Raw genomic sequence first — 25,201 nt, forward strand, 5'->3', positions numbered from 1 at the left:
AGAAAAATTCACTCATGACAACTTTAGGGGTAACAGTTTCCTTATAGGTAATGATTAAAGGACTTTCTTATTTCTTCCCAGATTATTGGCTTATTCTTTTTCTCAATTTTTATAATATATATTCTAATTGAAAATTATTCCAATTTATCCATGTTTTCAAATTTATGAGCATAAAGTGTGCAGAATATTTCTACTTTCACCTCTATGTGCTATTATTTCCACATTCTCATTTTGTATATCATTTTTAAAAACTCTTTAATTAAGTGAGCTAATATTTTTCTATTTCCAAAATACCTAGCTATTTATGAATTTACAGTTTTTCTGTGTTTTTGGTACTCACTTTTTATATTTTTAGTTAATTTTCCCCTTCTGATTAAGCTTCTGTATTTGAAAATTTTTAGGAGACTTTTTGAGTTGATTGCTTACTGTGTTAGTCGTCTGTATTTTGTTATGTAAACTACAGCACTGGTGGCTGACTTCCCGTCCTCCCTCCAGACCTGCTCACTGTCCTGGGAGGCTGACTGTGAGGTCCACAGAGAAACAAGGGGTTCCTAAGATGTCAGGCTTCTGGTGAGACATGGAGGGAGGAAGAGAACTGATGAGGTCAAGGTCTTTATTCTGGCTCCCTCCCTGCCGGGCTGCCTTAAGCTTCTGGATCTCTCTACTTATGGCACCTGCACCTTCCAAGATGGTGGCCAAGTAAACCTTGCCACACCACAATCTCCCAAGCATGGCTCTGTGGAATGCTTTCCTCACAATTCTGAGAAAGAACCCCACTTCCACCGGCAACAATGGTTATAGCTGCTCCATCCTTTGATCCCCACAAAGGGCTGAGATGTAACAAGCCTGGGGTTGGTATGTACCCTGCTCTTCTGACTTTATTACTCCCTTGTCAGGTTCTGGGAAAAACGAAATGAGCAAGTCCTATGGGATGGCGAATGCCAAATCACATTTAACTGAAAGTAAGAAATGAACAATAAGAAAAGCAAATAAACAAAAAAAGACATAGACACAGACATAGTATGTTGGCTAGCAGAGGGAAAAAGGGGTGGAGGATAGTAAAGGGTAAAGGAGGTCAAATGTATGGTGACAGAAGACTTGACTTTGGGTGGTAGGTGCACAGTGCAATATACAGATGATGGATCGTAGAATTGTACACGTGAAACCTATATAGCCTTATTAACCAATGTTGCCCTGATAAATTTAATTAAAGTAAATAACTAAACAAAGAAAGAAACTTATGGGAACAGAAAAAATGTAACATTTCAAAGCATTATGCACACTGAAGAAATTCAATAACAGTAAAGGGGGAAAGATAACGACTGGATACAATCACAATCCTATAACTAAGTTTAGACAAGCTGTTCAAGATGAAATAGGGTTCCAGCACCTGGAGTGCCACTGATTTGTGATTAATTAACCATCTGGTTTCCAATGACATTTTGTGTCTGAAGGGGATAATGTAATTTAACTTTCATACTCTGTGCTAAAATCACATTTTGCTTTTCATTCTATAACTTGAGAGAGAAAAATGAATACTTGAATTTAAAGCACACTAGTTCTTTTAGATGGTGTGTTTTGAAGAATTCAGAAGTGAACTTTTACACTTTCATAGTTAGAGAAATTTAAGCAAATATAAATTTCTTTTTTCCTTCAATGTTTTTCCCCCGTAAACCCTCCGTGACTCTCATTAGCCTGATAAAGCACTGCCCTTATCAAAGAAATTATCAAATTTATTCCAGGGTTCTTTGTACTTTTTAAAAACATTAGTAATATTTTAAATTCTACCACCATTAGTGTTCCAGAAATTGATTATGAAGAAAAGTCTTTACTTTCAGCCTTTGCAATGACTGAAATAAGAAAGTGGTTTCCATTAAAAAGCTATGTGAGATTTTTACCATTGGTTTTTTATCAGAATTAGAGGGGAATTCCTTGACGTTGAAGGCAACAGCATAAAATTTTAGGCACATCTCTCTCTAGGATGAGTTACTGGCTGACTTTGAAATCTGATAACTGTTCTGCTGAGTCAGTGTAATCCATTGCAGCCCTTGGCGCAGTTTGCTTTGCCGCCTTGATATGCGGCCTTGCCACCGGGGGTGCCCCATAAATGCTTCTTGGATGGAGCCATTCAACATTTTTATACTGCTGATGCAGAGTGATTTTGTGGACTGCTTTCAAAACACTGTTATAAAGCTGATTATATTTCCTGCTTTCTCACCAACTTTTTTTTTTTTCATGAAGTATGAATTAAAAAAATGGGTCTTTTGTATATATCAAGAATCTTGAACTTTCACATCCTTTGACACAGGAATTCCATGTCTAGCAGTTTAGAAAATATAATCCTAAATATGAAGCAGAATGTCATATACAAACATGATTATAGCAGCATTATTTACATTAAAAAAAGAAAATTAAAATGTCTTAAATGTCCACTAGGAGAGAAGTAGCTGAGCAATCTTGTCTATTAAAAAATGCTTATAAGACCACATAAATATTATTTATGGAGCCTATTTTTATAAGAGAAACAAGGCCATAGAATTAAACATACAATTTAAATTTTTTAAAACCTTATACATAGTAAAAATTCTAGAGGAAAACAGTAAAAACATTAATGATATTATCTTTAAGTAGTGAAGCTATGGGTTTTTTTTCAATTTTTTCAGAATTTTTCACATTTTCTTTCATTAGCACACATTATATTTTGATTTTTAATTGGTTATTATACATCTTAGCCTTAGTACAAAGAATATACAGTCCCTCGTCCATTAAACGTTTAGATCTGAAATAATAAAGCTATGTGTCTACAGTAGATAACATATGGAATACATGTATCTATGCATTTGGTTTAAACTGCAGCAGTGTGTTAATTTTAGTTAGGAATGAACACAGACTGCTGTGAGAAACATTATTTTATGTCCATGTTTTAAAAGAGCCTCAGGATCTGTAACAGGTGACATTCAAGGCCTGTGTGCAAAGCCAGCAGAGAAAGAGAGAGTCACGGAGCACGCGGCCCTGGGTAGAACCAGGGAGAAGTGCCGCTCTCCTGAGTAGGCTTCCGGCTCTAGAGGGGTCTGCACATGCCTTTGAATTAAAAGGTGGGAAGTCAACTCAAAATCTCCTCTTTTGGTAAATATTTCAACTCATTTACAACTGTGACTGTAGTTAAGATGCAAAGGGAAATTTGCTGGATGTACTGAATATTTACTTTTATTTTCTTCCACGTGATACCCGTCTTCCTTCCTCTTGGTAGACACACGTCCTCCTCCTTGGCCACTGTGATTGCTTGAGAGCGTGGCACTCCAGAAATTTTCCTGAGGATTCTTGGGAAACGAAACCTCCTGATTTTGGGGGGGAAGAACTGGTGGACATAGTTTCTTGTCATGGCAGACATAAAACAAATGTGAAAGCATAGCGTTGAGACCACGATAGAAAGCAACCTTGGGATGAGGCAGACATCATACGTACAAAGAGCAGCAGCCAAAGAAACTAGATCTTGGGTGACATCACCGAGACCCTGGATCTAGCCTCACCTGAGACCCTCCTGACCGCTGGGTTTTTAAGTTATGGGAACATATATATTCTTTTTATCATTTATGCCATTTCTTTTTTAATCCTCACCCTAGGATATGTTTATTGATTTGAGAGAGAGAGGAAGAAAAGAGAGAAAGCGAGTGAGAGAGAGAGAAACAGTGATGTGAGAGAGGAACATAGATCGGTTGCCTCCCATATGCACCCCGACCAGGGACTGGACCCTCAAATTTTGGCGTGTGGGACGATGCTGCAACCAACTGAACCATCTGGCCAGGGCTGTTTATGCTATTTTCAACAGAGTTTTAGGTTATTTACAATGACAAGGTTGCCAATTGGATCTCTGAGTTATTTAATTCTTTCTTGATAAAAGATATCAAGAAAGGAATGCATATTAATAAAGTAAAATTGGCAAACACTGTACTTGCACAAGTTTGTAAAATGAATGTAGCACAAGTCCCTAGTGGAGGGCAGTTCTTTGATGCTGACTTTGGGTCGATGCAGAGCTGTCCATCTATCATCACCAAGTCCTGCTGATCAGACCTAAAACACTCTCAGACATCTGCGTGCTTCTCTCCATCCCCTCAGTCCTCGTTTTCCTTCCGACCATCCCTATCTCTCACCAGGACCCTTCTCAGGCCTCCAATCCATTCCCCATACCACAGCCAGCGTGCTTTTTCCAAATCATACATCTAATTGTGTCTCTGTCCTGTTCAAGACCTTTCTATGCTCCCTGTTACTCGTAGGACCAAGTTCAAACTCCTTAATGTGACCCTGTAGGATGGAGCCCCACACGCCCTGTCCCTCCCGCTGCCTCTCTACCTCTAGCCACTCAGGCCTTCCGTCTGGCTCTCACACAGGAAGCCCCAGCTCAGAATGGACTGTTCTCTCTACTGGAAGCTTCTCCCCTGCCAACCTTCCTGGCTGGTTTTCCCTCATGTTCCAGGTCTCAGCATACGTAGCACTTTCTTCCGGGGCGGGGGAGTGGGGAGGCCTTTTCTGACAACCCTCTGTGCCGCTTTGGCAGGCGCTCTCCCACCACACTGGAGTCCTATCCTATGACATCGCAATTGCCTAACTCTTGCTAGACTGGAAGCTGGGTGAAGGCAGGCCCACCCTGTTCACTCCCCTGCCCCCGCTGTAGCGCAGCACACGATTATTGCTCTGAATGAGTTAATAATTAATTAGAAAATTATTCACATGGTAAGCCTAAGGCCTAATATCACATACATATCGATGCAAAAAATTATACCCTGCATACATATAGGTGCTTCTAATCCAGAAAGTTATTTTTTTGGTATTGTAGCACATTTAGATGAAAATAGTTCCAGTTTAAACAAGTTCAAAACAATTCGTTTGGGTTTTCATTTCATGAATCACAGAACCTGTGCCAATTTTCTAAGCAAACTGCTGTAACTCTGTTACGTGAGATGGTGTGGGGGAGAAGGCTTTAAAAATAGCTGACCGGATATCCCTCTTGGTGGCCTGGGTTATGTAAAAGTATTTTGTGTTAAGCCAATGTCTCACAATGGATGGCTGAGCTTTGAAAGAACTATTTGGAATCCGTTTTTCAGGGTTAAATATCTGCTTATAAACAGAATCAGACAAAAAAATCTGCCAGAGAAAAGGGCAGAATGTCCAAATAGTTATCACTTTCTAACTTCAGGTACCTAAAAAAATTCCAATGTTAATACTGAAATTTATTGTTTAAAGGTCTCTAAGAACTTAGTGAGAAAGAAGCCAGGATTTCTGTTTTTAAAAAGTTGTTACATTTGGGCCTAAATTACTTTTCTATTGGAGCAGATAATATTTGCTGTTACTCACATTTATTTTAATTTTTAAAAAGAAATAATTTGGGGACATTTTCCCCATAAAACTCCATCAAGTCAAAATAATAATGATTGTTGTTTGAGAGTTTATGATGGACCGCAGTCTTGGGTACAAATGATTGGGCCAAACTAGGTGAGTCTTGTCCTGTGGACCAATCATATCCTCTCTGGAGTGGGGACTTAGGTGCCTGGTGGTGGGAGTAGGAGCCCAGAGCAACAGAGAGATGCAGATAAGACCCCCTCTGGCAGGAGCAGATGTGAACGAGCAGAAGCCAGGAGGATAGGGAAGCTGAGTGAGCAGCAGCTATGGGACAGAGCACCCCCAAGGGAGAGGGTCCGGTGGTTGGCCAGCGGGGGCAGAACTGACAGCAGAAACTTCTACTGAGTTTCTATAATTCCCGCCGTTGAAGGGACAATAAGGTGACTTGGTCACTAAACCCACATGTTCCTAAAATAACTTCCGTTACGCATCATGCTGGCCTCAAGATTTATATTGCTATTTCTCTCATTGCTACATGTGTATGCGTTCAGAAAACTCGATTTCTTGAGATACGGGGAGAATCTCTGTTCCCCATCAAAAAAGCCTCCTCCGGGTACCTATGTGCGAAACAGCACGCAGACGCCATCGGGCTGTCCCCAGCTCTCCCTGCTGCCCTCCTGTGCCGCTGCCGTGGCCACACCATTCAAAGCCCATTGCAGCAAAAGCACTGCCAGATTTCCAGCCGCATCCCTGGTAGATCTGACTCAGGGCAGAGCGATCACCATCACCTCCTCACCCCCACTCTCGCCCTCCTGCCAACATTCTCAGTTTGCAGACAAATCCCGTCAGCAACTCAGTGAGTCAGTATCTGAAAGGGCCCCGAGTCAGGAAGATGGACAAGGACCCTCTTATCTTAAGTAAGGGGCTCTGACCTTTTAAAGATAATATGTCACCCTGATTACGAGGACAGAGGAAATTTATGTCTCTGAGCCTGCAATTTTACCGTGTACACTGAAAATATCTGGAAAAGGTCTGATAAGGGAGGCGACCATTAATCAACGAGAGCGGTTGTTCCAAGTAGTTTCAAACTCATTTTTTCAGGTAGAACTTTCTGTCTCATGGGCAAGCATCTAAGTTTATGAGATTGTCAAGAAATAAATTTTCTGTATTTACTTTACATTTCAACTATATTTAGCTAGTATTGATGTATTATTTAATTTTCCTGCTAAGCTTATTTAGGATACAGTAAATACTTAAATATACAATTGATTCTTAAATGTTTATTTCTTGACAGGTTCAAAATTGTTTTGAAGGTATAATTTAACAATATAGTTTGTTTTTTGAACACATGTTTGCCTGGAGCTTTTTCCAGGATGTATCTGTTATGTATAGTGAATTATAGTTATATTGATCACCAAACTCTAGCTTCTGTACCCAACTAAATCAAGCTGCATTTTTCTTTAACCCTCAAGCAATAAAGTCTAATTATTACATAACTTATTGTTTCATGGATTCATACACATATTTCACATTGTCCAATACTAAACTGAATAATTCACAATAATATGTGGCACAGTGAATGTGTAAGGTAAGCATTAACATGATTCTTACAAGTTGAGTTATGAAGCAGTATTAAAAAGGAAACTTTTCATATCCGTCACTTGTGTGCTGAAGCAAGGACGCTCCATCTCACAGAATACCTCTCAAAAATGCACGGTCCACACTGGCCCATGGCACACTAGTTCTAGTAAAATCTACAAATGGAGGAATCTGCCTGCCCCTTAATAAACCTTAACTCAAGGCCTTCCTAGGTTGACAACAGAGAAAGAACCTCCTTGTGAGAAGTGGCTAGATTTTGTAGCTTTGCTTGGGGTCAACCAAATTCAAATTCCCCTTGGAGGTGGGTCCCTATTAGCTGCCACCTATACTAGCCTGGGCTTGGGAGAGCCGAAGCATCGAAGCCACCAGCAAGACTGGCCTTGGGGGAGATGGGTTGGTACCACATTCTCCCCATAATTTCTAGTATGGCAGCTGAGACACTGATATCGCCATAGTCATGCTTGTGGGACAGTCACCATCAACGAACCTCACCATGAAAAGAGCTAATAAGGTTTGACTCTTACTATGCCATGCGTCTTACCTATGTCACTTCTCACATCGGCACTATCAGGGCGGCACAGTAAGCACTTGGATGTGTAGTAAAAATCACATCAACTGATTCCCTTCTTCCCTCCCCTCAGAAACCTTTACAAAAGGCTTAGAAATAGAAGGAGTAACTAACAGGCAGCCCCCCACTCTGGTTCACAGCGTACAGCCCACTCCTACCTGGCAGGACCCCTCCCTGCCCAATGCTGGGCAGGCTCCCTGGAGGAGAGGCGAACTCATCTAACATCTGGGAACTCTTCCAGCGGCCCACAGGCCTGGATCGGGGCCGGAGGGTGGGGCCCAGAGAGAGACAGGCACTCCCTGGGTTCCCTCGGTCTACAGCAGCGGTTCTAGGAGGCGGCACCCCTTGCACCAGAATCAAGGGACAAATGCAGGTCTGTAGGCCACCCCATGAGGCTTTTGCCAGGAAATCTAAATTTTAAACTAAGCTCCACAAAGGACAGTTTTGCAAACTAAAGTTTGAGGACTACCGGCCCAAGGCTTTCCGTTCTGAATTACAGTTCTCTCTCTACTTCCCCCCCTGTATATTGACAGGGAATACTCCCCCTTTTCTGGGGGACCGCAATTAGCCATGGGGCAGGGCCTCCCCTCCTGGTCTCTGCAGGGTTAAGTCCTTATAAAAGACTGAAACAGCAACATGGTGGTGGGAGTGGGGAAAATTGGTGCACTCTAAACAAATGAAATAAAACACACACCCCTTTTATCTTTGTAGGTGAATACACTACCTCCTTAAACCTGCCGTTTGCATTACTTTCTTTCTAGCAGCAATGACTGTTTTGCCTTATATTCAAGAGCAAGGACAACTTGTAAAATTGTCATTTTGCCCAGAGAGCAAAAAGCTAACCATTTCCGATGGAGATTTTATTTGATCTTTCTGACCTACTGGTAGTACCATGCACTCACTACCTGGGGTGATTGCCAGGAACCCTGTGACAGATCACCTCAAGTCACCCACCCTCTATTTAGTCAGTAATAAACTAAACCTTGTACTTGACCAGACGCTTTTTATTTTTACAGCTTGGTTGACTGAATTCACCACGCAAAAAAGCTTCTACCTAATGTCAAAAGGCCAATGAAGCAGCTATGCAAAATAAGGGTCAAGAATGTGTACACAGTTTAGAGAGATTTTTTTTCCCAAAGTGTGCATAATAAAAAAATTGGACCTTTTGTATACTTACGATGTCCCATTTGGTTTGTTTGATTCTGAGTATGAACTTTAAGAATGCTCAAATTAAGTTATTTAGAACAGTTGGAAGAATTATTGCTGGTGGAGAAGAAAAGGCAGATCTTGCAAAGAAAAGGGCATATTTAAAGAAAATAGACTGAGAAATGAATGCCAAAATATAACAGTGAAGCAAAAATATTTAACCTTTTTTGGTGAAAAACACAAGGACCATAACTTCTCAAGGGGGATGGAGGAACAAGGTGGATGGCTGAAACCAAGCTGTAAAGCAAGGTTACCTCAATGAATGTCTAAGTCAAGTAGCGGTTCCAAGTTACATCTTTTGGATAGAGAAAATATTTTAGTAGTTTCCATGTCTTTTATAGGTTGATTAAGTCAATCTTGATTTTACCTGGGCTGGTGTTTATCATGCTAGATACATATAAAACATGAAGTGTCTCATAATTTGGTAATAAACAACGATTAGTCAGTGATTCAGTTCTCGCATTCCAGGCCATCTTGGGTCACTGCCAGATTAGTTTCCAGCAAAAGTGCACCCACGTGGGCTTGCTGACCTGAATTATTGCTCCTGAGGGTAACTCTCCTCACATGTTGCCTTCTACCCCTTGGCTGGGGTAGAAGGCTGCTGACCCACCAGTTCTGCTGGCCAGATGGTTGTCTGGATTCCTGAATCCTTGCCAGGGTTCTTTGGTGGCAAGCAAGAGAAATTACTTAGGCTAACTGAATGATAAAAGAGGAATTTGTTGGATTGACATAGAGTTGCACACAGGAGCTGAAGAAAAGTTAAGTAAACAGGCCTCAGAAGAGTTCAGCCTCAGGGCTCTTGTGAGGATCAAGGTACAAAAGCTAATGGACAGGGTTCCAGACATGCTGTCAGGACAAATAAGGTCCTTGCCCTTTCCGTTGAACATTCAAATTCCTGGAGAGGGCACTTGACTGGCTCAGCTTAGGGTATGTGCCCAGCCCTTTGGCGAAGGGACTGAAACACGGCGAGGGAGGGATAGTTTCTTCAAGTAAAATCAACATGCTAGCACCAGAGGAGGAGAGGAGAAGGGTCAGGAAAAAAGAGCAGACATCCACTGCCCTGTTTTCTGGTGTCACTGGTTCCCACCTGCCTGCCTATTGACCTTGAACATATGGCCTTCTCTTACTTTGAGTCCTTCTGGCCAAGTGTGATAACCACCAAGTTTGAGTCAATCTTCTGCTTGGTTTCATCTAAAGCCTGAAGTCAAATACATTTCCAGTGAGCACTCTGACTTGTCACCTGCTTGTCCCGTTATTGTCACCTGCTACTTTGCTCTGGTCTCTGGTTGGAATGTTCAGAAGTTCCTGGGCCATCAGTTTCTCAGAAATTCTCCAGATTCGTCCTGCCCTTACACTCGTTACTACTGTCCTAGGCCCCTTTGCCCACCCTAAGTGCTTATTTTTACCAGAACAATTCAAGATATTTATCTACATACTATCAAATTTTTGCAAAATGGCAAGGCAGGTAAGCAAACAAACAGATCCACTCAACTTCCTTTGGAAAGGCATCACCCTTAAGAATCTATTTCCTTAGAAATTATTTCCCATAAATTCTAAAGTCAAATCTTTCAAAAATCCAATGTCAGTGAATGCAAGTCATTAGGAGCAATACTAATTTAATTCATGTATACTCCTGTTGGTAAATTGAAAATTAAAAATTAAATGCTTTGTGAAATCATTAGAATTGCATTTTTAGAAATAAGTAGCTCAATTACTTTCTCAGGATGCAACAAAAGATTGTAAAGTAAACTGAATGATTGAGCACTGAGTTTTAGGAGGTAAAAACCAAACGGTGATTTGGTCGAGTACTGCCCGATGTCACTGCTCACTGCCATGGACACCTACTGAGCTCCCAAAGTGCCAGGCAAAAGTTTTTAGCATTTATAGACATTATCATATTTAATCATCATCACATATATGGGCAAAAGTTTTAAGCTTTTATAGATATATTTAACCTTCATCATATGTACAGTATGAGCCAATAGGTTCATATTATTATCTCCATTTTAAAGATAAGGAAAACAAAGCTCAATAGCTTAGCTAGGGCTACATAGCTAGTTCTTGGTGGAGTGATTTGTATAAAGATTGACTTTCTATCATCTCAAACAAGTTGGGGTCTGTTAAAAAATTTTACATGAGAGAAGAGTCTTCATATCAAAACTCATGAGAACAGGTGGATTCAGAATTCAGGAAGACACTATGATTGGAATCAGCAGTCGCTTAACTTCATTCTAATGCATAGCTATGCACATTTGTATCTCTTCAGATGGCCCAGAGAGAGATTGTTGGCAGTCAGCTTTTGGGGGTCTTGGTTCACTGAGGTGGTTCTGATGAACATGGTCATCTTCAATTTGCTTATAGAGTTAGGAACTACCACTCCAATTTTAGAAACAAGAAGCACTGTCCTTCTTCATAGTGAATAAACAGCAAAATCCTAGGCCAAGAAAAGCTTATAATAAAAACAAGAACCCACTCTATTTAGGCCAATTCAGTGATCTATCCAAATGACAAAGCATAGCAGTCTCACATGTTAAAACAAGCCTGGCTTTGGCAAGGTTTTTCTGACTGCTACTTTTTGAAGGTGAACTTTTTCGAAATAGATTTCCAGGTAAATCATTTATAGTATATTGATGGGTGGATATTTAGTGTAATTAGTATTAGTCTTCTGGTTTTACTTCAGAACATGTTAAACATATTGTATTCATGTCAACTCGCTTAAGTGAAAAGTATTTGAATCTTATGTGTGATGGTTCAAGAGGGGTCAAATTAATTTTTTTTTTCAATGGGTGCAGGTTAAAATTCCCAATATTTTCCTCTTTCATAAAGTCATGGGTCTTAAAGTCATTATTTCTATTCTGTTTTATTTTCTGCACTCCATTTGTTTCTGAGATTATAAAGCAGCCATTACATAATCTACTGAGGTTATAATGCAGTATAGTGCTTATCAAGTTACTGCTCAATTTGATATTAAAATAAATCGATTTAGTTTTAATTTGGATGCATGGTTTAAGCCAGATCAACCTTCAAAAAACTGAAGAAACATCTAAGAGAGTCTAGGCCCAATGTTGCCTGCTGGAAGGTCATAAAAATAGATGAAAGAAGCAGGAGGAAATAGGGTAGATGGAGAGGTATTGGGGGAGAAAATGTTGCTGTTTGGCTCATTGATTGGAAATGGGCCATTCTCTCCAAATGATTGGAATAATCTAAAACCATTGAGATGTCCTATGGTGACGGCTGAGGGGGTCTTTGGACCTATGTCCTTCCAGATTTAGAGCTGAGGGTGTGAGGGCTGGAGGGGTACTGAGAAATCGTGGGCTGATGAAGGCGAGAATCTTTATAACTATCTAAAGCTGGCTGACTATAGGTCTCTTACAAGGAGAATAACTGGTAAACTTCATACTCATTTGGAGCCACTGGCTGTGCATCTCACTATCTGCTTTGTATTATGAGAAAGTTCTGGTTCTATTTAAGATGTTCTTTTGGTTCATTTTGGAGGAGAGCTGGGACAAGAAGTTAATGGGGGAATGTTAGGTTATTATGGAAATAATGTTGGGAAAATTGGCTAGTTTGGAGACATTTAAAAAATTTAGATCCTTGGCTTACACTATACTTACACCAAGTTGTATTTTGGATTAAATTCTTTTTAAAAAAGATATATAATCAAAATATTAACTTTCATTATATTTACATGATAGAATTTGACATGGTTTTGTTTTCTTTTTGCCAGTTAATATTAAAACTATGTCTATCACTTGACAAGTAGAACTTGAGTAAAAAAATTATACCAGTTGATCTCATTAATGATACTACTGCTATAGGAGTCTTACAAAAAGAGATGTGGGCAAGAATTCATCATAACTTTGTTTATAATGTTTATAGGTTAAATAAGCCAAACAGGGTATATAAACATGATGGAATAGTATTCATGCATTTTTAAAAGTATTTAATTGTATGAGTAACTAATAACAATACAATGTCAAAAATGAAAGATAAAAATGCCATATGATCTCATTGTTACATAAATACAACAAAATATTAACACTGCCTATTCCAGTGTTATTCCATAATACTACTATTCCATAATACTACTTATGATAGTAGTACTTTTTAAAATGCTTATCTATAGGTCTCAAATGTTTACAAATGGGTGTACATTTTATTGTTAAGAAAAAAAAATCAAACTAGAAAATATATTTTTGCTCAGTCTGACAATTAGTTCCAGAAGCTTCATTTGAAAATTCCCAAGGATCCAGCCTCTGTTCAAAGGCTATTCCAAGAGTTTGCTGAGCCCAGCACACTGCCCTTAAGGTGCTCAGTGACTGGGCACCCTTGTTGCAGCCGATTACTTGTTACTGGAATTTGAGGGAGGCTGGGTCCCAACACTGGTCCCATGGCTTCTCTTTTAAACCCGTGTCAAAAAGTCTGTATTTTAAAGATAAAAAGAAATAATTTATTTTCATTAAATGTTACCCAGGATTAGCTCTATAATTAACAGGTACTTTCATTGAGGTGCTTGGAAAGACACCATAAAAGTGATGAAATCATTGGGTGAATTGCAGCATCATCATTCACATGGGATGGTGAAAGGTAAATAAAACGGGTCATTTTTTTTAATGGGGACAGTGCTAAGGGAGGATGTTATTAGAAAATACCAGCAGGAAAGAATGCACTGAATAATATTTTTGAAAATAAAAAACGCCTTAATACATTCTGGAAAGGTGATACTAGGTCACAAAATAATGGGAGAATTAAATGAGTATAAGAAACATAATTAGACTGTTGCTTTTCTGCTATTGAAACTGACTCCTGTCTCAATATGACTTGGCATTTGTAGGGCTCTTTCTTCTGTGTAAAATGGGTTCAGCCGTATTATTTCTGGAAATAGGAGGGGTAGGTTTTATCAATCACATCTTATGATGGAGGAAATGGAGAGTCTTGGAATTCAAGTGACTTGCCCCAAACTGTCACAACAGTGTCTTTCTTCCTACACAGGAGGAGGGATCTTACCGCTGTCATGTGCTGTCCCTTTGGATGGCAGGGTGCCTCTGATGTCCTTGCTTGCATGACGGCCCTCCTGGAGCCTGGGGATGCTGCTTGTTCAGGTCATGTGAGGCCTGAATGCTCCGTCTCCGGGAGGCCCAAGCAGATCACAGTGAGTGCAAGACTCGGACCTGTTTTGTGGGAGCAGCCCCAGGCACACGCAGAGCTCGATAAATCATTGCTTGGTCTTGCTCTCAGGCTGCATCTACAGCAGTGAGCACCGGTACCTGTGCAGACACACAGTCTAGCTTCCGATTGCTAGGGGCCTCATCTCTGTTCTCAGTTTTTATTGCTGTTTTGGAAGGGTTTGTGGAATCCGCAGCATAAGCAGAGTCCATCCCATGTGTGTCAACCTGGGAGCCCTATCAGATGCGGACACAGCTCCCAGCCGGGGCAAAGGCTGGGAGAGGTCAAAGTGTCATCAGTGCCTTGACGTGCTGCTTTCTGCACTCATGAATTCTCAAGATCAACTGTGTTTTTTGGCCTCTAAACTTACACTTTCTGACTCCATTACCCTTACACATGTGCATCGTCTGAAGCCTACATGTTCTGTATTTTTACTGATCTTTATGCTTCTTCGTCAACTCCACTGAAACATTGCTTTTCTGTATTTGCCCTGTGACAGCATGTGTAACTTCATTCTTATTTTCTGCGTATTTATTGAAATGCCTCATTTGGTGGCAGCCTCCATTATGGCAGGAGTGACCATACTGGTTTTCTCTATCTTTGTCCCAATATCTAGCTGAATGAATAAATAAAGCTTTCGATATTTCATTTGAAAAATTATCTTTTCCTTTTTAGTCTTATGCCAACGGATTCAAGAATCTAGTACTTCCTTGCTCCATTTTAGGTTCAGTGTTTAACAAAATGTTGGTCCAATTCCATTACCACTCACAGAGAACCAGTAGAGCCAGTGTGACGGCAAGAACTGGGCCCTCGGGGTGGACAGACCTGACGCCGGCTGCGTGGGGGCAGCAGGAGAAGCCACACGGGAGCAGGTAGGCTCCTCCTGGAGCGCAGAGACAAATAATGTGTCAGTAAAGAAAAGTATTTCGTTCATGTTTTGATAGCGAAGTGATAATAATGTCAGGAATCATTCTTTCTCGATAATCAAAGCCTGTTTAGATTTGATCTTATCTCAGATATTGCTAAGTTACTTAAACAATGAATAAAGTGATATCTGACACCCCTTTTAGATTACCTGGGAAGTTTTGGTAGGAAAGAGTCCTCCCAAAGAGCCCTACGAACTAGAACTCACAAGTCTAAGCCACTCCCTTCACTAACTTGGTAAATGCCCTTGGATCAGACCGTTGTCTATAAACCAAGAATGCCCGTATCTTGTCATTGTACTCAGAAATGCACAAAATCAGACATTTGATAAATCATCTACATATAAAATTATCTAAAATATGATTTTAGTAAATATTTATCTTCAAGGAGTTGCACTGTAGCATTATTTCTAAATAATTTAAAATAACCAAAATATTCAACAGAAGGGCATGAAATAAGTTATGGTACCACTGTACAATGGACTGCTTTGTAGACATTTAGCAATGATATTAGAAATAGCTAATGACTTAAAATTTTCACCAGTCTATCCTAAGGTGAAGAAAAGTAGAATTAAAATAAAAAGTCTAGAGGGAAATACATCTAAATGTTAACAGTAAACATCTACGAGTACTATGATTATAGACAGTTTTTAGTTTTATCTTTCCTTTTGTACTTGTAAACATTTTCAAAATTTTGTACAAAACATAAAACTTTAAAAGAAGTCAGCATATGAACTCCTCAGCTTTCTCCATATCATACATAAATAAACAGCATAAAAGAATCCTATCATGTGGTTAAACTCAAAAATGAAAATTAGTCTTGTTGCCTTGGGTCTTTCCACTCATACTTTGCCACTGGATTCAAATGGAAAATACTGAGGCTTTCTTAGCTTTCCACTTGTAGAACTTTTTTTCCTGAGAAGTCCATGTAACAACAAAATATCCCAGTGGGAAAAAAATGCCGCGACCTGACTGTTTTGTCTAAATAACGGCAAATCTCCCAAGGTTTCTAAATATACTTGAACTCATTTTTAAACACTGGTACTGCTGCTCTAAGAAACCAATTTGGAGAAACTATTTAATGAACAAACATTGATCTTAAAGATTAAAAATGGAAAATTCCTACCTTACCCCAAAACTCCTGTCAGAAAAAAAAAAAAGAATTTTTATGGTTACATTTTTCAATAGCTCTGAGGATTACACTTTTTAAAAATCATTAATTCATTGCAATGATTACTATGAAAATGCTGAGACTATAAAATACTCCTTAAATACAGGGGTAGACAAAAGTAGGTTTATAGTTGTGAGTAGGCAAAACCCCCGTTTATTCTTATATTATTATTTATTAATGATTGTATTATTTTCCATACAAATAACGGTAAACCTATTTTTTGCCCACCCTCGTATGTGTGTGTGTGTATTTATAGGATGCATGTACTAGTGTTACGTGTGTACGTACAAGCTGGGCCATGAACTGCATTTTTAACCTTCCTTTGTATGTACATGGATGATTATCAAATAAATTGCACTGAATCAATTAACAGGGACAGACTGAATAACTGCTATGTTGACATAGACTGGTTCCTGTCCCTTCCTCTCTTTCAGACTCACAAGGCACAGAATTCAGACAGAAACCAACCAGACTTGTCTCCTGTTCTGTCAGTTCTCCTGTATGTAGGTTGGGTTCCCAAGGAGAGAGCAAATCTTCAAAACATGAATCACGGCACGGTGCTTCTGAAACACTCCAGTGCCATCAAGGCCAGCACAGGACCATCGCAAATGCCCGCTGGGGAGGTTGGGGGTGGGCCCACATGACATTCTGCCTTCCTAACCAGGGAGGAGTTGAGTGGAGGTGGGGCTGGTGCTGCTGGTTCTTTGAGGGAGGAGGCTTTGCCTCCTTCCAGCAGCTCCACAACTGGGTCCCATCCTTCCTGGGCTTAGAGCCCGCTCAGGCCCAGGCCCTGGTTCACCTTCCTACCCTGGGCCCCGCAGCCACGTTCAGCAAATTCAGACCTATCCCGATGGGGTTGAGGAGCGAGTGACAGAGACATGTCAACAGGGATGAAAGAAGAACATTTTTATCCACAAGGCTTTAGGCGTAGGCCCATTACCAAGGCACAGTGTGAATTCATTACTCATCCATTGCTAAAGTCTTGTGCAGAGCATAAATACACTACATTGTCTCTTTATGTTAAAATATTAATAGAAACACAAATGTTAAGATTATACCATGATCAGCCACACGCAGGCTTGCGGACTTATTCCACCTTGTCCAGTGAGCAATTTCCCATCCTCGATTAGCACAACTGCCCTGCCCCTGCCCCTCCGGGCCACCCTGGCTCCCTGCCTCCCTTTCCTGCCCTCACCTCCAGCAAAACAGTCACATGTGCCCTTTGTGGTGAGTAAATAAAGTCGGCTTCTTTTCTTTTTATAAAGACTTCTGGGAATCTTAGTTTTATTCTTTGACAACCCAGGAGCCATAAAATTGGAAGGGTCTGGCCTCTCCCCACCGTGGAGAGGTCCCGGCCTGGCCACATTCCTCGGCACTTCCCAAGGCTGTCTCCAAGCAAGGCCTCTGCCTCCAAGCTGGTTCCTCAGAAAGGTGCTCCCTAACCACCTCCAGCTGCGGGAGGCGGGACTTCTCCTTCTCCATCACCACCTCCCACGTCCGCCTGGCAGGCACCACAATCCGCAGTTACACACTTGTGTGCTGGGCTGTTGTCTCTCTGCCCCACCCACCTCGGCTCCCAGCTCCGCTATGACCAGGGATGCAGACTGGCTAGTTTATCAGTGAATCCCCAATGCCTAGTCACATGCCTCAGACACTGTTCTATTCTTTCCTTCCTGTTTTTAATAGTAATAGTCAAATAATTATAACTAAAATATAAAACTGGGTACTTACTTTGTACCAGCCATTGTATTGAGTATTTTATCCCCAATTGATACAGTACCACCATTTTCAGGTAAAAAAAAAAAAACAGAGATCTTCTTGGAAGTAATTTGTTCAAGGTATCACTGAACTTGTTACCAGGCTGAACTCTAGTGATGATCTAGTTTATAGTTTAAGAAGAAAGGTGGGGTGTGGCATGTTGGTTTTTAATATATTTCTCCTTATCTCCATTCACTATCCCAAGTGTTTGCTGTTTTGGTGATGTTTCTTCAATTCCTCACCTATGTAATTTGCTCATATTTTGATAATGGAGCAATATAATTGAATATATATAAATGGTACTTTGTGAAGCTTTAAGCATTGTTGCCAAGGCCAACCACCTTACTTTTTTGGAGGAAAAGTTGCCCAGATATTTAGGCACACCCCACGCTGATGTATTGTCTTTAATTAAAGTTGTCATTTGGACATGTGTATTTCTTATGGAAGATAGCAAACAAGGTGTCGTATCCAGAGATATGACCTTAGAGACTGTGTCCCCCCACTCTTATCTGGATGCCACTTACATAGATCTGCTCTGTGCACCATGGTGGCCACCTGTGGCTGTAGACACTTGGAATGAGGCTAGTTCCAACTGAGATGTTCTAGAAGTGCTAAATACACACCAGATTTTGAAAATGTAATGTGAAAAAAGATGCTAAAATATCTGAGTGATTTTTAATAGTGAGAACATGTTGAAATGCTAAAATTATAGATGTGTTTTGGTAAATGAAGTATATTAAAGTTAATTTCCCCCATTTATTTTTATTTTTAAAGTGGCTAAGGAACATTAAAAATTACGTATGTGGCTCATAGTTACAGCTCAAATTATATTTCTGTTGGATGATATGACATAGGTGGTTTATTTATACGTGTTTATGAAAGCATGTAAAGGGGAAAATTACGGAACCACTATAGGTTACTTCAGTCTTGGCTAGAAAGGCACCTGAAGCCAGGGGCCTTAACTGGCAGTTCCACAAGGAAGCCCAGGAAGGTGGAAAGACTGATATTGGCGCTTCAAGGGGGCAAGAGCCAGTGATTCTATCTCGTGAGATTAATGGGGAGTTTGGAGTAAGAGGCTTTCTTATCAGATTTTGAGAGATGAAGACAACTCTAGGCCACGGTGGCAGGGCTGACAGGGAAAATGTGTATTCTGTTAAGAAGCTGATGTAATCCTGTTTTCCTTATTTTCTCAAACTGGAAACAAAGGTGAAATAAATGGCCTGCCGTGAAATGTTATGGTTAAAATGTTTCGGCTGAGGCCAGATGTAAACATTATAGAACAAAAATGTTCTGAGCAACTGTGTGTTTCTACTGATCCTGGAAAATCTTTTACTGTGTGGTGGATGGGTGCTTTTGGCGGAAGGCCACATCATGGGGATGGTCCAGTCCGCACGGATGGAGGGCCACAGGGCGTCTGCAGACCAGGCAGCCCTGCTGTTGGAATGACGCGCTGGCAGGGCTGAGGGCTGAGGGCTTTAATTGTCGTTCACACCAGGTGATATTATTGTGCTCTGGTAACGTGGCAAAAGTTATAAAGAAAATCCAAAGACAAATTTCATTTAATTCACAGTTTTCCCAATGATTGCACCTGAACACAAACCCAGCTTACTGCAACCCTGGGGGAAACGCTGCAGGAGGAAGCCCCTCAGCCCAGTCAGAGAGAGGAGGCCGGTGGCTGTGCTGTTGCTGGCCACTGACCCTCCTGTCGTCAGATGGAGGCCTGGCGTGTTTGGTGGGAGGGGGCAGTGGGAGGACAGGGCATGAGGGAGAACGTGAAAGGAAACACGTTCAGTTCCCCCTTCCCTGAAACCATTAACACTAATAAGTCCACCGAATGGCGAAAAAATTCCATGGGAGCCACAGAACTGCTCTGATTTTTTTTTCCTCCCAGGGCAGGACAGCTCCGATGCAGGAGCAAAGAGGCAAAATGGGGGTGGGGGAGGGGCAGGCGGTGCTGAGCGAGGGCAGAGAAGGCTTATTTTCCCTAATCTCATCCACATTATCTTCCCTTGGGGAGAATTAATGGATAGGAGAAAGAAGACAAACTTCCAGACCTTGAGATCATAGGAAAATAATCAGAAAGATAATATAAATAAGTAAATATGAAATGATTAAAGAAGCATAAACAATGGAGGAAAAAACCCTACAAAAAAGACAAAAAAACCCCCTCAAAACAGACTTAGACTCTGAACTTCTAGTAATTAAAATAGTCATCGAAATTTAAGAAATCATTAGCATTTATTGAATTATTATTAAGCAATGGTAAGTATGTTATGTACATTAAATCATTTAATTATCATAAGATCCTAAGATCACTTCCACTTTAGGATGAGAAAACTGCGATTAAAAATTAAAAAGCTGGTACTTAATAGACAAAGGCTTATTTATAGCCCATGTCAAATGGTTTCAGAGTTGTCTTTTGTCATTGGAAGTTACAGAACATTGGAATATCTACTGAAAATTACAAACAGCAGAAGGGAGAATGAAAAATGGAAAGATGATGGCAGATGTTTCTTCGAATGCAGGTGGAAGGAAGCAGTACCTAGACCAAAGCTCCATGTGTTACAACTTGGTCTCAAGGCCAACTGGTGCTGTGTCTCATGGGGAGTCTGCGTAACCCTGACACTTCAGGACAATTGTTCTGTGGGGAGAAGAGAAGTTTATCCAGTGGCTCCCAACTCCCACTGGTTAAAGATTTGCTCCACAGGTGGCAATGCCCTATACCTCTGGGGGTAATAAGAAGCCGTGGGATGGAATCTAGGCTGTGCCTGTGTAAAGTCTGTGGCTAAACAGGCAGCCGGGGAGGTAAGCACCCATGGCCCTGGAGCAAAGTGAGGCCAGGCGGAGCTGAGTAGCAGAAGAGAGGTATCTGACAGAAGAAGTTAGGAGAACTGGAGGAAAACACGAGAAGGTCCAGGATGCGGCCTACCAATGCCAGGAGCAGAGTCGGAAAGGAAAACCATAGAAAAGGAATGTCTGAGACTTGTCAAGATTTGATAAAAATTATAGAATCTCAAATTAAATATCCACTGAGTAGGGTATATTAAAAAACACATGTGCACATACATTATAATGTCAATAACATGATCAAAACTCTTGCTTTAGTTGATAAACTTAGAAATCTTTGAAGTCTCTACCACAATTCAATAAAAAAAACTAGAAAATCTCCACGTTAGGCTATTTAAAAAAATAAACATTTAAATAACACATAGGAAAAGAATTCAATTTGAAAAGATTTTAAACTTAATGATATTAAAACAATGTTTACTAAAATGTGCGTAGTGCAGCTTCAGCAGAATTTTGGAGGAAATTTTTTAGCCTTAAATGCATTTCGGCTCTTCAAAGTTGCTTGATTAAAGTCAAAATACAAAATTCAACTGTGTTTCACTGTATCCATAATAGACTCTTAAATATTACAAAAGATGCCATCTACAGTGACACGAAAAATACTCAGTACTTGGAAATTAAAGAAATAGAAAGTACTAAAACACTGTAAGAAATTAAAGCCTAAAAAACAGACTTGTATATGAAAACAAATAACTGAAATATGAATGGGTGCTTGGTACACATTTGCAGATGTAACACTACAAAACAGTGGGAGTGAAAAAAGTGGAATATTCAATAAATAATGTTTTATATACTGTTTTTCCTAAATGGAAAGATGTGAGAGCTAACAGGTTAAGCTTAATCATACTTGCTCATTCTCGGAGATAGATACGCTGGTGTCTGATACATCATTTCTTGTTTGTTTGAAATGTTTCCTAATTCAACTTAAGTCTTTACATTTAAAAGCAAAATCTGTTGAGAAAACATCGCCCCTAAAAGCAGCTCTTATTCAGCTCCTGGTATTTTGCTTGCCATATTCTTGCCTTGTCTAGAATTTTAGGGCAGAAAAGAGGAAGGACAAACCATGTCGCCTCAAACCGTGCCCCTCGCCTTCCCCAGGTATGAGAGAAGGCACGCTCTCTAGCTCCGCCCCCAGACCTGCTGTCTGCGGCCACAGGCCACCACGCGGTTCCTCCGGGTTTCAAGTTGGGGAGTAGCTGGGTCTGGGAACAGCTATGAACCTGGGGAGGCTGCCAAACGGCAGGCAGGCCCGGGGCTGGCTGCCTGCAGAAGGGGACTTCACTCCCGGAGCCTCAGAACAAATTGTGGGGGTGGACAGGTCCTCCAGCCTGCCTGCGCTGTGACTGTGGGGTCACCACCCCTACTGCTTTCCCCTGTTGAGAAATGCTACAGTAAAACTGCAGCAACTTAGAGCAAAATATACCCTTAACTAGTGCAGCACAAAGATGGTAAATATCATGGTCCAAATGCTAAGGTTCGCTCTCACTTAGAAAGTGTATTCTTTGGGGCTTTACAGAAAACTGAGTTTGGTCAAGTTTTGACCTCTCTGCTAACCTCTAGAATTTGAGGGATTTCTGATGGAAACTGGATTCCTAGCTTCTCTCCTGAAAAAGCAGGGATTCTGGCATTCCTGAGCCTGAATTCTAGAGCACCAGGAACCGGTCACTCCCGAAGGCTGACCTCCCGCGCCCCCGCCCCCGCCGTGGCCTCACTCATTACCAACCTGTTGCCTCCGCCCAGGGGTTTCAATTCCCTCATTTTACAGAAGAGGAAACTAAAGCTCAGAGAGGTCAAGTGCCTTGGCTAATGTCAGAGTTGCCCCGTGGCGGGGGCCATGGTAGCAGCAGGCTGGCCAGTTATCCGTTAGCTTATGATTCCTTTTTTCCGTATGATGAAGGCACGTTTCATGGTTTCTAACAACACGGTCCGTGTAAGTCAGCAGGTGCACTGGAAATGATCATTCTTGTAAGTGTTTAACGAAGACCAACTTCAAGCAACAATAAAAATAATATAAATGGATTCATTATAATATAAACCAAAAGTCACCAAGACTTAGCCAAACTCAAAGCAGAAAATTTAACATGTAAAAACATCATAAGAGAATATGACAATATAATTGAAGAGTTGCTATTAATTGAAGGTTGCATACTCACAGAGCACCACTTTTTCTGGCTGATCTTTATACACATGTAATTCCTCATGTCTTTCTCCGCCCCTCCCTAATTCCTCCTCTTTTTTTGGAGTCTAGAAAGATGTGCAAACTCTGCTCTGGAACGCTTCCCCAGGCCTCCTCACAGCAGATACCTCCTTTAGGATTTTTGCTTGTTGGATTTATTTACTCTTGGATTAAAGCTGGTAGACAATCTACACTGACTTGGATGAGTTTCATCCATTATCCCAAAAAGTACTGAGCTACCTGGGTTGTACATTCCTAGACTATGGAAGTGCATTGGTTAGAACCAGCTCCATGAAGGGTTTCCATGGATTACAAAACCCTGTAGAAGGTAAAATGCAAAATAGCCTAAATGTAAATCTATAGGAGAAAAGCCCAGTAACTTTGGTGTATTTATATTATGGAAAGCTATGCAAGGGGGCAACAAAGAAAAAGAGCCAGATCTGTCTTAAATACTGACATGGACAGATCTCTAGATTACAAAAAGGATATTTATATATAATATATAGAATACATATACATATAAAATCAGTTGTATCATTTATGTTAAAAAACACAGATGGGGAAGGGGGTATTAGGGGACTAAATTGTAATGGAAAACTACAATAAAGATTAAATTAAAAAACACAAACAGAAACATATTATTTGTGCGTCCACGTATGTGCATAAATGCATAGGAAACGTATGGAAAGAAATGTGAAGTGGTAAGAGTGGACCCCTTGTTTAGGCAGCAGAGGGGGAGAGGTATGGAGGTGATCAAAGGGCATTTTAGCTTTATCTGTAACATTTTGATTTAAATTATTTTTAAATTTATTTTATTCTTAAATTTTATTTTGCAATTACAGTTTCCATTCAACATTACTTTGTATTTATTTCAGGTGTACAGAACTGTGATTAGACAACTGCATATGTTACAAAGTGTTCCCCCCAATGCTCAAGTACCCACCTGGCACCATACTTGGTTATTATGATATTGTTGACTATATTAATTTATGTGGAGAGGACTTGGATGACATGTGGCCAAGGGTTGTAAAAACTTTTCATGTACGCATGCAACTATTGATTTCCAATCATAATCTGTCATGAAATTTGCAAAACATCTTTTCATCCTTGAAAATGAAACGTAACTGTGTTACCACGCCAAATTAATTATTTTCCAAATTAAATACCTAAATGTAAAAAAATCACAGAAAAAATCTGAAAAGTTAAATTTTATTTTCACCAGTTAAAATTAAGTACCTCAACTCCAGGAGTCATGAGAGCTTTGAGGATGCCTAATTCATCTTTAGTTGAAAAGTCTAAGAAATATGGGGTGAATTTAAATGAATAGGCGATCTCTCAAATTCTTAATAGAAATGAGAGTGACGGATTGCTTAATTTATACTCAAGTGAGTTCTGTTTCTAAGGTGATGGTGCCGACTCAGGGATGGCTTGCTTTTCCCAGTGACGGGGGCTCCACACTGGAGGGCAAGTTTTGATGAGGAGAAAACCGAGCCTTAGGGAGGTCACAGGGATCAGTGCAAAGGTGACATCTAGGAAGTGGCAGGGCCAGGACTCTTGCTCGGGGTTTCTACTACCAGCCCTCATGTGCTCTCTGCCAGGACATGCCACCCGTTCTGATTCACCAACGTGGGTGCCCTCGCATCTCTCCATATCCGGTGTTACCACGTATTCATCCCCAGCGATTGATTATCTATCTATCTATCTATCTATCTATCTATCTATCTATCTATCTATCTATCTATCATTAATCATCTATCTATCTTTGGAGGCCTTTCCTTCCCATCCCTGGCCCTTACATGACAGTACAAGTTTCCTCCTTGCCTCTCCCTCTAGCCCGGCGCAGTCCACCTGTTCCCCAGGCATCCTCGCTTGCTCGCGTCCCCACGCTGCCGGCCTAGTGACCTGCGTGGAGCCTGCGGCCGCCACACCCTCCCGGCAGGGTCTCCAGGACCGCACCCCGCGGGGTGGGGGTTGAACTGCACGGGCGTGGGAGCGGAAACGCCCCGCACTCACCTTGCCCACGGCGGGCACGGCCGCCAAAAGCACCAGCAAAAGCACCAGCAAAAGAGGCAGCAGAAGCGCGGGCAGCCTCCGCCCCGTCCGGAGGCACACGGTGGGTGCCCACTGAGAGTACCGGAGTGTCCCGGGCTCCGCAGGCGCCCCGGCCATCGCGTCCCTGGCTTGGCTCGGATTGGAGAGCCCGGCTGTGAAGCTCGGCTCGCCAGCCGGCCCCGGGCGGATTTTGTAGGGCTCAGCCGCGCTGTCCGGCCCTCCCCACCGAGGCTTTTTGACTGTGGCTCCAAGGGAGGGAAGAAGTGGCTCAGGTCCCGCCCTCGTCCCACCTCCCCTTCAACTCACCAGGCAGTGTCCCTCCGACCTGGGCGTCGTGCCCGGGAGGCAAGAAAGGGCTGCGCGCCTGCGGGGCAGGTGGGCGAGGGAGGATCCAGGGT

General features: G+C 41.3%; 1 protein-coding gene across 1 annotated transcript in view; it reads right to left on the reverse strand.

Annotated features, from left to right (window-relative positions):
- COL4A3 (collagen type IV alpha 3 chain) overlaps positions 1–24,996 on the reverse strand; it is a 122,838-nt gene extending 97,842 nt beyond the window's left edge. Inside the window, exon 1 of the mRNA XM_054585603.1 lies at positions 24,765–24,996. Within this exon, the coding sequence (XP_054441578.1) occupies positions 24,765–24,920 (156 nt within the window). The 5' untranslated portion in view covers positions 24,921–24,996. The remainder of the gene's footprint in view (positions 1–24,764) is intronic.
- Between the last annotated feature and the right edge of the window lie 205 nt (positions 24,997–25,201).

The sequence above is a fragment of the Pteronotus mesoamericanus genome, unplaced genomic scaffold (assembly GCF_021234165.1).
Source record: "Pteronotus mesoamericanus isolate MK-2021 breed Mesoamerican mustached bat unplaced genomic scaffold, CSHL_Meso_final contig_90, whole genome shotgun sequence".
Classification (NCBI taxonomy): domain Eukaryota; kingdom Metazoa; phylum Chordata; class Mammalia; order Chiroptera; family Mormoopidae; genus Pteronotus; species Pteronotus mesoamericanus.